At 27.4% G+C, this 12444-nt stretch overlaps 1 protein-coding gene across 1 annotated transcript; it reads left to right on the forward strand.

Moving 5' to 3' along the window:
- Positions 1-368: 368 nt before the first annotated feature.
- Positions 369-3895, forward strand: Hb (hunchback). The gene is made up of 4 exons (XM_018542703.1): positions 369-509; positions 985-1208; positions 2066-3629; positions 3869-3895. Exons 1-4 carry the CDS (start codon positions 369-371, stop codon positions 3893-3895), a joined length of 1956 nt encoding a protein of 651 aa, XP_018398205.1.
- Positions 3896-12444: the final 8549 nt, after the last annotated feature.

The raw sequence follows: 12444 nt of genomic DNA on the forward strand, positions 1-12444 counted from the left end.
TGCTGATCAATAAATTATATAAAGCTCAAGCTTTATGTCTCTCTAGAATGAGACGAACAGATATCCGAATGAGTCTTACATTTAGATTTAAAGAGATTTTGTAAGCATTTATAAGATAGGGGTGCAACCCCTATCTCGCGACATAAATAATAAGTTTTTAGACTTTTTCACTTGTAACATTTATTGATTTTATTAATCATTTTGTCAAACAATAAGTAAAAAAGTTAAAATTTTAGTTGATATTTTCCGTTGCAATTTCGTACGTTTCGTTTATTTATATTTTATTCGTTGTAATCTTCATTGCATGTAATCTTAATTTTCATCTCTCTAATCATATTTTTGTTCTATTTTTATGTTTCCAAGATAAAATGAAAAAATGTCAAAAACATGTAGAATCCCAGCGACAGACGCTGGATCAACAACAGCATCAACAGCAGACCATTGCCGAGGAGCAACGGTGTCCTCCCTTCCTTCCGTTAACCACGCCCGCTTGGGGTGATATAAACGTGGTGAGTAATCGTGCAACCCCTCTACTTCATCTCCCTATTTCTTTCTTCTTTTCTGCAATACGCGTCATGTACTTTATTCATTCTCTGGACCCGTTCCCTTTTATATTCAACAAAATGTCGGTGATGGAAGTCGTATATCGGATCAATCGAGTCTTCGAAGTTCAAACGTGAAATATTTTTTTTGCTTGCACCTGTTTCGTTTCTTATTTTTATCTCGCTGAGTATATATCGTTAATCAAATAGAATAATAGATACAAGGACCTAAATATTAAAAGTTGATTTGCGAATTACATTTAAGATATAGGTAAGATCACATTTTTATTTATTGTCTCTTAATACTTTAGAAGATATTTCAAAATATATAGTTCTTTATCTTATAGTTAATTAAATCATCTAGCCCTAAATTTTCAATATATTCATTTTTATACATTCCGTATAAGAAATTTTTTAAGAATTGTTTTTATATTTTTTGTAGAGCAAACAGGCGGCGGGAGAAACTAATAACAATTTCAATTTCTTGTTCGCCCATTCGATTCCAAGCACATCCGATGCAAGAACGTGTAATTTATTGTCCTCGAGGAATAATAGTTTATCATCTACATCCAATTTAATTAAGAGTACTATGAATAATAATCAGTCAACTAATGAGCAACAGTTACCTAGAAAGTGTAAATTATGTTCCTACACTGCATCATCCAGGTATTTAACATTAATTTTTTAATAATTTTGTGTGTATGTGTGTTATGTAGAACTATATGTAGAACTCAACACGCATTAGAAGTCAAGGTTAGTCGGTTGAAAAAAGAGAAAATTGTAAGGAGTAAATAAATAATATTATAAATCTATTTTATGAAATTGAAAAATATCTATATATATTGAATGATGATATCAATGGACTCGTAAGATTTAAAATCATAGAAAGTGAAAATGCCTAATCGAGTCTTGGAACAGGATGTTAGTGTTTTTATTATCATTGTGTGAATATTATATATCGTGTATGTAGTCTCCTAATCGCGTGCCGAAATTTTTCTTCAGACTTACAACGCAACTCTAAACAACTACCACGATAATATCACTTTTTGTTAAATTGACACACAATCTAACAAATTTCGATGCCATAGCATCTTATTAGATATTAATAATATGTTGAAAGACATATATTAAAATTTAATGTTAAAGTAATGATAATTTAAAATCTGCGAAAAATAAGTTTACGAAGAATATCACAAGTTGGCGTTTCGTCCCGGTTTCCATTACTGGGCTCAAGTGATATTATCGTGGTAGTTGTTTAGAGTTGCGTTGTAAGTCTGAAGAAAAATTTCGGCACGCGATTAGGAGACTACATACACGATATATAATATTCACACAATGATAATAAAAACACTAACATCCTATTCCAAGACTCGATTAGGCATTTTCACTTTCTATGAATGAAAAATATCTGTTGTTTTGATTAACATTAAATATAATAATTGCTCTAATTGCATAGTACAATTGTATTTTTGTTAACAATTTTAATAAAATAGACTATTATTATTTAAATTTTATATTTTCAGAGCAGAATATATTGAGCATGTGATTGCTCATTCCACGTTCGTAAAAAGTTTATACGTGGAAAATGACAGTTTAAACGAATATGCTGATGATGAGGAGTACGACGATTCTGGTAATGAATTACACAGCAAAGGGAAGAAGAGAAATAAAACTTCCAAGCCAAAACCATGCAGCAAATGTGACTTTACGGCAAAGACGAAATTGGCACTTTGGTTGCATTTACGTCAGCATTTCACACAGGAAGAATGTTCTGGCTTTGTTTGCACCTCATGTCCATTCGCTACTACGCTCAAACATCATATGACATTCCATTGGTTCAGTGCTCATGATGATTTCAAAGCATTTATGTGCACGGAATGTTCGTATGCATGCGTGAGCAAATCGATGTTAACTAGTCATATGAAAACGCACTCGGAAGTCTATCAGTACAATTGCGGTAACTGCTCATACAAGACTAAATTCTGCAATGCAATGAAAAAACATTTAAAAGATAACGGGCATCAAGCGGGATTGGTATTAAATCCAGACGGTACACCGAATCCATTCGCCACTATCGATGTTTACGGTAATAAACGTGGACCTAGACGAAAGACATTTATAGAAGAAAAAAAGGAACTAACAGACACCATCGACGACATGCCGACAAATCTAATAATGACTCCTCCGACGATTTCATCCATTTCAACTTCGTCAGCTTCGGTTTTAACAACTCCGATTTCATCATCTACGATCTTAGACTTACCGGAATCAAATATGGCATTGATGTCACCAGTCCGAATGCCAAGTCCAAGATCGCCGATTCAGACAGTACAAAGATCGCCAGTTCGGATACCGACTCCAATCACACCTCATCCTATCATAGCTAATATGTTGAACGACTTCTTTAATAAATTAAAAAATCAAAACGGATTTAACAGACAATTGTTGCTTGAAAATAGTCCGTTTAACTTTTTATGTCACCTTTTGTTTCAAGATCTCGCAACACGTTCAATTGTAGATGACAAAGAACAGGGACAGATTTTCCGTTTACTACAAAATGTTTATAAGTATTTAACCAATGACACAGAACACGTAGCCAGTATAAGTGATACCAAAGATGAGCTTCCTGTTAACGCAAGGATTGATGAACCCTCAACATCGACGATGCCGATTTCGGAATCTCAATCGGCAATGGAGGTAGATGTGAATCTAGATCAGCCATTGGATCTTAGTATGTCAGCAATGGTAAAAAGGGAAGAAATTTCACATCAGCCACAGTCGACCAGTTTCTCAAAACGTAAGCGTAAAGCGGTGAAGCTAGAATATTCTACAATAAACGAGAAAAAATTTCACATAGATGACAACGCCGTACAAACTCGGAACACAAATCAAATCTGTACGGAATCTTCTCTTTCAGCACTTCTAACGGCAAGTCAATCTGATCTCCAGGAGAACAATATGACACATAACATAAACATATATAGAACATCATTTATTTGTTACCACTGTTGTATTATTTTTGCGAATGAGATCATGTACGCAGTGCATATGAGTTTTCACCAAACTAAGAATCCTTTCACGTGTGCAGTATGTAATCGAGAATGCACAGATCAAATTACATTCTTTTTACATCTCATTCGAACAAAGCATGAATAAATAGTAAAAAAGATTGCATGTCATATAAATCCCATAAGAAGAGAAGTAAACCGTAATCTAGTCAAAATGTAAATTAGAATTAGAGACATATAAAAATCATGTCGGTAAATTAGTTCCTATTTAAAACATTTTGTAAATGTAATATCGTCCTCTAATTTTGGCGTCATTAGCTGGCAACAGTGACGGACAGGTATTGAAACCAATATAATTACTGAAAATTTAATTAATTGCTATTTTGTGATAATGAATATAACGATTTTTATTTAAAGAAGATTTATAGAATATTTACAGCAATTATGAGTATTGGTTTCAAGCCTGGCAATGACAATAGAAGAAGATGTAAAGGGACTGGTTTCCCTTTTTTTTTCAATAATATTTTTCTAATAAAATATAGAAATTTCGTACGAAAATTTGTATATTAATACAATTTTTTAAATAATAAAAATTGGTGTGCTCACACATGTAAAATTAATTTTTTTATTAGTTTTTACTAAAATTTAATTTCAATAATTATAGAGCTCTATCAACTTTCTTTAAAATTATGTAACTTATCTAATACTCATATCAGACTACAGATTAAGAATTGAAATTGAGGCTGAATTTGACCAATCAAAGCAAAGTTTACTAAATTTAATATTAGTTTTCTTTCTTCTAATTTGTTAATTTCAATCTCAGTCTCATTACCAATATTTAGTCCAATACGGGTGTAATGTTACAGATTACAAACTTTTTGAACGAAATTTCTTCTCGTATTTTACGCAACATGCGTAATTGTATACGTTCAAGTAATAAAAAAAGTATAGTCACAAAACTATAGAGTATTATTAGACAGAATTGAGTTCATTTCTCCTAGTCTCATATATATATATATACTACATTACTTTTTTTATTATTCTCTCCGTCTTACTATACTATTATTATCTAATTATTAATTTCTTTTTCTTTCTTCGCGATAATATCGGTATTAAAATAAGAGCAAATATATAAATTATTTTAAAATATTTAAACTTTTTTCTAGAAAAACAGAAGAAGTTTTTTTGGACTTCCAGTATTATATTTTTACATTTCTTTTGATAATTCTACAATTCAGGATAAGATACTTATACATGTATCTATTTGGAACAATTTGTTTAAGCAATTACTTTTACTCTTTTCTATTGAATATATCGATATTATGCGAATTTCTCTGCATGTAAAGATCTCATCAGCGAAATGAATTAGTTTAAGTATAGTATATTATTCAGTATTTTATTCAAGTACGTAGCTATTCTCTCTTATATTTTTCTTATATATATATATGTATCAACTATTTTAAATATTATTTTTGTCTTTCAGATTGTTCTAATTTGGCATAAAAATATTATTACAATAATTATATACTATTATCAACAGATTATATAACGCTTCTTTATAAAATTTATTGCACAAAGCAATAAAGATTTAAAGAATTAAGTGTAATAAATAAATATATGTAAATATACTATATCTAAGTGTACAGATCATAACCATGCATAGATCAAACCAATGCATATAAATCTTGTGATAAATTTTCAAGTATTGTACTTATTGACAATTCTTTGATAGTTAATGGACAGTAATGTGCAATTTTTAATTTATATAGATCGAATAAACTCAAGTAGTGAGCAGATCCTATCTTTATCAAAATTATGATGCGTTTAGTATATTGCGTCGTATTTTATTTAAAAATCACGCGATACATCAGGATACACACGATCAAGAACGTGGATAAATATTCTGTTTGTTAAGAAACGCTCAAAAACTTTTAATAAAGACGGCGTATATGAAACATATCATATATATAACTACTTTAAACGTGCCGGTGAATCTAATCTTCCTCATGGATAATTGGTCTATAATCAGAGAGATTAGGTTAAATCAAACGATAATTTAAAATAGTTGTTTAATAACGTCACGTAATATAATATTATTGATATGTAATATAATATTATTGAATGCAAATTCCATATTTCGATTTGTAATCGTATGCAAAAATAGATATACAATGATAGGAAGAGCTCATGACATGCAACGCATTAATTCTTTTTTTATTTTACGGGCATATAATAATAGACAGCTACATATGCTAGCAAATATGTAAAAAAGAATTAGAATAATATTTTGTTGGAAAACTTTTACAAAATATTCAAGTTTATTTAATTATATAAACTGCTGCTTTCGCATGTCACAAGCTAGCTTTATGAGTGAACAAATAATAGAATCGAATTTTCAAAATCTCAAAAATTTATCAAATTAGGGTTATGATAAATATAAATTAAACTTTTTTACGTGAAGTTTTACAAATAAATTAGATTGAGTATTCGAGCGTTATAACAAATATTTTTTGAGTTTCTACAGTATTTTATTAGCTAAAATTCACATTGTCCATTTATTTACTCAAGGTATGCTATTTTAATACAAATCCTTTATGAATTATTTCTAATATCAAATTAAATTCTTTTGCTTAACACAGTGAATTATTATATAAGTATATCTACGACATTAATAATAACCGATTATATCGCTTGTATAATATTAATTAATGTCGCATTGATATAAAAAACATTTAAAAGTGTTTAAGCAGTTATATGTATATGAAGTTGTAGTTCTCACAATAAAGAACTATCCCAATGACATAAGTAATTATTATTTAAATTAATTAAATATCAAGGTAATTGACGTTTAAACAAATTATAGTCGTAAAAGAGAAAATTTTGATGCATTTTTATTCCTTTATACATATACGTTTACACCGGAGTATTAATAATATCAAAAATAATACCGCGCGTTTTAAAATTAAAAATTTTCATCCTTTTTAACGGTCAGTGGACCAAATTTAAAAAGCGAATCGTTATTACAACAAAATTTAAATTTACTTAATAAATCATTTATTTGTTATTGCGTTTTATTTAAATATGAAATATACTATATATACTTTATCAATTCCAAAATTCAAATCCGTAAGTTCAAAAAATTCTATTTTATACAATCAAAAATTTGCAGATGTAATTATATTTTTTTAATACTTTCATACTAATAAAACATTAGTTGTTAAAAATAATAAATAATAATTAATTGTTAAAATTTATATGCAGGATTTAGAAATTTGATATCAAAATTATATATTATAATCTTTGATGTGCATATATATGTATATACATATATGTATAAAGGATAATATTATGTTATAATATGGTACATTTATGCAATTTAATACTGCTTATAGTTACGAGATTCTTTATGATTTCAGTATGTTTTATATACGCAAAAATTATTATTTACAAATTACATTTTTGTTATTTAAGATTTTTTTTTATTATATTCATATACACATATATTTTGAGTTTTTTTTAAGTTTTTAATAAATAGAGAAATTTAATACGTATTATAAAACTTTTTATATTATAAATGCTTTTCTAAAATTTGAGTTAATATCTTTAACCTTTATATATTATTTATAAAATTTAACCTTAAATAAATATAATAATGCATGTGTTATTTGTTCCGATTTGTGTGACTTTGATAATTTTAATTTTGTATATTATTAATGCCATAAAAATCTTGTATATATTTTATGAATTTTGCTCTAATCCTACTTTAAAGTATCTTAAAAGACATAGAAATTGTGTGTATACATATTTTTGGCATTCAAATATACATATATATAAAGCAAAAAGAAATTATTTCAATTTTTTTTGCTTTAATAAGAACAAAGTTATTTTGTCTACGTGATATCAATAATACAAAAATATTAGTTGTTCTGTAAATCTAGTAAAATATTACTATGAACACAATATTTTAAAAACATTTTTAAGTATTTATTTAATATTTTTACATTAAATAAATATTTTTTAGATAATTTTTAAATATTATGTGCTAATTAGAATAATGTATTCTATATACATCAAATATTATAATAATATACTATTTAATTTAAAGACATAAAAATAGAAATAATTACATAGAAATCAAATGTTATTATAAATACATAATTATAAAATAATTGGAATAATGTATTTACTGTAACATTGAGAATGACCAGAGCGGTGTCGAAACGTTTGTTATTTATGTAATTATTTTTATTTTTATGACTTTAAATTAAACGTTTTTTATTACATAACTGCTTCTCAGCCTTTCAATTTTTCTATTTTATTTTATTTTTATATAACCTTAATATTATTACTTTTTATAATAATTTTTACTGACTAAAATTAATTTTACATAATGTAATAGAATACATTTCTATTAATTATTCGAGATAAAATACTAAAAATAATTTTGTTCTTCAAACAAAAATAAATATAAGATTTAAGTATACTACTTGTGTAATAAATTTTTAAACGCTTCCTGTTTAGACTCGAAGTGCTGTGAGACTTCTTTAACAACCTTTGGCGAGTTCCATGCGCAACATCGAATTATGTTCTCGACAGAAATGCTGAAAAAACCGTAAGAAATACCATAACCGGGTATCATAAAAGTTTCTTGAAAAAGCATCATCCATATTTAAATCTATAATATTTTATCGACAATAACACAATATATAAAATGTATTCAAAATTTCACAACTTAAAACGTTTTTATATTTACATTAAACGCATCTTTATATCAATATTTAGGTTATTACGGTTTTAATAAACATTAGTGCATATTGCAAAATTTATAATATTTATATATATATTAATATATATAACAAATCCAAGTGTAATCTTCTTACGAACTCTCTTATTTTCCAAAATCAAAAAAATATGGATCAGTGGATCAGGCTATTAAGAGTCAAACGTGGTTCTTATTACGTAATTATCTATTTATTCATAAAAATCTTGAACGTTTCGACTCACTTTGGAGTCATCTTCAGCATACATAATCTCTATATATCCTTGAAAGTTGGAGATAAAGTCACCATTAAATTAGCCGATTTGATGTTCAATCTAATAAAATATTAATATAGTTAAACTAAATTTAACTAAAAATTAAAAGTAGTGACTCACCTCAAACTTCAAAGAAACGTCATTTAACAAAACCAATTTGATGGTGACTTTATCTCCAACTTTCAAGGATATATAGAGATTATGTATGTTGAAGATGACTCCAAAGTGAGTCGAAACGTTCAAGATTTTTATGAATAAATAGACAATTACGTAATAAAAACCACGTTTGACTCTCAATAGCCTGACCCACTGATCCATATTTTTTTGGTTTTAATATATATATATATATGTATATATTGTGTGGGATAATAACTTTATCCACCTTGAATATCTCCGCTATTTTTAGAAATATGAAATTGTAATTAAATATTTATATAGAATTTTATTTATTTTTTTAATTATAGAAATTATAGTAATTACAAGATTTATAATATAGATGCAGGGTGTCTCGAGAGTTTCTTCCAATCGCTTTTGTGTAGATAGAGCGGACTAAATTGAATCGAAAAGTCCACTTTGCAAATTTCGCAATGATTAATGAGATATTAATTTTTAAAAATAGCCGAATATTTGTCTTTAATAATTTTTTTCTCAAATGCTATCAACTTTATAAAAAAACTGCAAGGAATAAAAATTGTGTATCTTCTTCTCATAAAACTCTAAAAATTATTTCAGAATTTTTTGTTAACTTTTTAGTACTGCATTTTTTATTTGCAACTATTTTTATTAACATAAGAAATACAGCATTCAAAAATTTTGAAAAAATGTTCAGAACTTTATGAGAAGAAAATAAACAATTTTCATCTCTCGCTATTGATAATAAAGTTGATTTGAGAAAAAAATTATTAAAGACTATAATATTCGGCTATCTTTAAAAATTAATATCTCGTTAACCATCGCAAAATTTGCAAAATGATAAAGGACTTTTCGATTTAGTTTAGTCCGCTCTCTGTTTTGAGAGAGAAATTTTTGCATTCGGTCGACTAATCGTTTGACGAGCAATTTCCTGATTATAACGTCGCTGATTAAATATTCATCTAGTCTTAAAAATCAACACTGTTTAATACATAACTTTAAAGTTAAGATTTACTGAGTTATAAATTTATAATATTTTTACACTTCAAAGGAGCTTAAATATGAAGCCAAAACATATAGTAGGTCAATGAGAATGTCATTATTTGAATGTATTTATTGTATATTTAATTTAAAATAGACATAATTTTTAATATTTTATAGAAATTATATAAAAATTAGTTTTATTATTATTAATTAGTTTTATTATTATTTTAATTAAGGTGTAATTTTTTGTAATAATTCGTATTCAGCGCGCGAAAATACATCGGAAATGGTATCTTTTATTCAAACAACATTATCAAAGTAAGGTGATAACTTCGAAAATATATCATGTACCTGTATCATAATGAATAGTAATGTATTTTTAATTTATTTTTTTTATTATAGGCATTATTATAGAAAAATTATTAATTTAATAATGATATACAGGATGCGCGTTCCGTTTCTCGCATGATGCACTTAATACATCGTTTATCCCTGTTGCTCACCAAATGTTAAACAAGAACAATGGATGCACCATGCGTATCATGCGCATGATGGAACACACCTATAGTGAAATGTATAGAGAAAATATTATTTTCTCTATATATTTCAAAAATTATAATACTTTATAATTAAGTTATTGCATTAATTTCATACTTAATATAATAAATTAATGTAACAATTTTTTTCAAAAAATATATAAAAGACACACAAAAAATTATATTTTACATGTCTATCTCTTTTTCGAATTATATCTTCTCTGCTTATTAGATTTATTGAATATTCTTAAAGTTAACCTAGTATATTCTAAATTAACGAATCCTTTCTTTCATCCTTTAATCAATTTACAGATAATTTTTTCATAGTATTTTAATTTTTTTTAATAATGTCAACAAACATTTAAATTTATTTAAAATTTTCTTCAATATAAATTATTTCACAAATAAATTGGATTAAATGCTATTTAAATATGAACAAATATACTTTGATCTTTTACAACAAAAATTCGCATTATCCGATTATCAATATACGCGGTATATACGCAGTATTAGAATTATTTAACATATGTAGTTTACATAATTAAACCGAGTAAAAATCAACGATTTAATTTTGCGTAAATTATGAATTCTATAAAAAAGATACCTTACAAATCGACCTTACAAAGAGACTTTACAAAGGTAAGAGAGATACGTCAAATACATAAAGCGTATTAACTATCCAAAAATAAGCATAAGATGTATAACCCGTGTAAAGCTAGCCCCCCAATATTAAAAAATCGATTTTTTTTCTGCATGCAATCGTTTGCTCATCGTTTGCTCACGAATACTCAGTTGGAATTTTCGTTTGCTCACCCTTAGTTCAAAAGATATACGAAAATTATGTTTTGGGGGGCCAACTTCACACTAGCCCCCCAATATTAAAAAATCGATTTTTTTCTTCATGCATTCGTTTGCTCATCGTTTGCTCACAAATCTTTGAACTAAGGGTGAACAAACGAAAATTCCAACTGAGCATTCGTGAGCAAAAGATGAGCAAACGAATGTATGAAGAAAAAAATCGATTTTTTAATATTGAGGGGCCGCAGCTTCACACGGATAGATCTATACATTGCCAAGTATAATATATTATTGTATATGCATATAAAAACTTCGAAATCCCTATAAAACTTATTCAAAAATTTTTTCCAAAAAATGGCATATCTTTTTTTTACCTTTGTAAGGTCTTTTTTTATATGATTTCACTTCTTTTTGTAAATATTAGAGAATATTGGTCTCTTTCATTAAGCTCTTATTATATGTATACTACTTTTATATTAATGCGTGTGTGTGCATTCGTGCGTATGTATGTGTATCCATTTGTATAAAATACGTTTCGTCGTCGTGTATATGAAATAAAATTTATTTTATTTATTTTTATTTTTAGTGTATTATATTAAATTTTGTTATATTTATTTAATGTGTAATATTTATACCTATATATTTATATTATAATATTTAAACCAAATGAGGATAATGCCGCAGCGGTCTAAGCTAGATCACGGGTACTTCTATATAATTGCGTAAAGCGTGATTTACGGGGCGACTTTTATTCGCTAGAAGCACCGTCTTAGCAATTCACTACTAAAACTTCTAGACGCGGGTTTGCTCTTGTTAGCATATAGTTGCAGCGAATACCGCTTTCGACGCTTGTCGCTAGCTTCTTGCTGCTCTTCCAGAGCGAATTTTTAAGTCGTGAAAAGACAAATTTTTCCACTTGATGCGATTCTGTAATTTCGAAATTTTAGTCACTAGCGAATAAAAATCAAACGTATAGAAGAAGCTTTCATCAGCGAATTTGCTGACGAATCAAGAAGTTTACTGCAGAGTCGAGAAAATTCGCTGACGAATTAATGACTTTACTAGACGTGGTTTCTGGCGAATAAAAGTTGCCAAGTGTAAATCACGCTTAATATCGAGATTTCAGGATTGAATGTACCGATTTTAATTGGACTAATCGCAATCGAAAGTCAGTGCATTGAACATATAATAAAAATGTCATTAGATTTTTTTGTTACAGTTTTATAGTTTTTGAAAATAAAAATAAATTTTGACAGAAGAATTCTGGATAAGCTTATGTTTAACGCAGTGACATTCACGTCAAATATAGCCACATTATGTACTTGGCGTCGCGCCGCTATCGCGTTGCTTGATAAAAACAAATGGGATTATATTCTTAATTTATATTTGTGTTTATAAATATATGTGCAT

This window comes from Cyphomyrmex costatus, unplaced genomic scaffold (assembly GCF_001594065.2).
Source record: "Cyphomyrmex costatus isolate MS0001 unplaced genomic scaffold, Ccosl1.0 scaffold344, whole genome shotgun sequence".
NCBI classification, from domain to species: Eukaryota; Metazoa; Arthropoda; class Insecta; order Hymenoptera; family Formicidae; genus Cyphomyrmex; species Cyphomyrmex costatus.

Bases quoted from the DNA above. Each gene is read 5' to 3' on its own strand.
- Hb (XM_018542703.1), top strand. From the start codon at position 369: ATGAAAAAATGTCAAAAACATGTAGAATCCCAGCGACAGACGCTGGAT. The intron at 510-984 runs GTGAGTAATCGT...TATTTTTTGTAG, and splicing joins CTTGGGGTGATATAAACGTG to AGCAAACAGGCGGCGGGAGA. The intron at 3,630-3,868 runs GTATGTAATCGA...TGGCGTCATTAG, and splicing joins AGAATCCTTTCACGTGTGCA to CTGGCAACAGTGACGGACAG.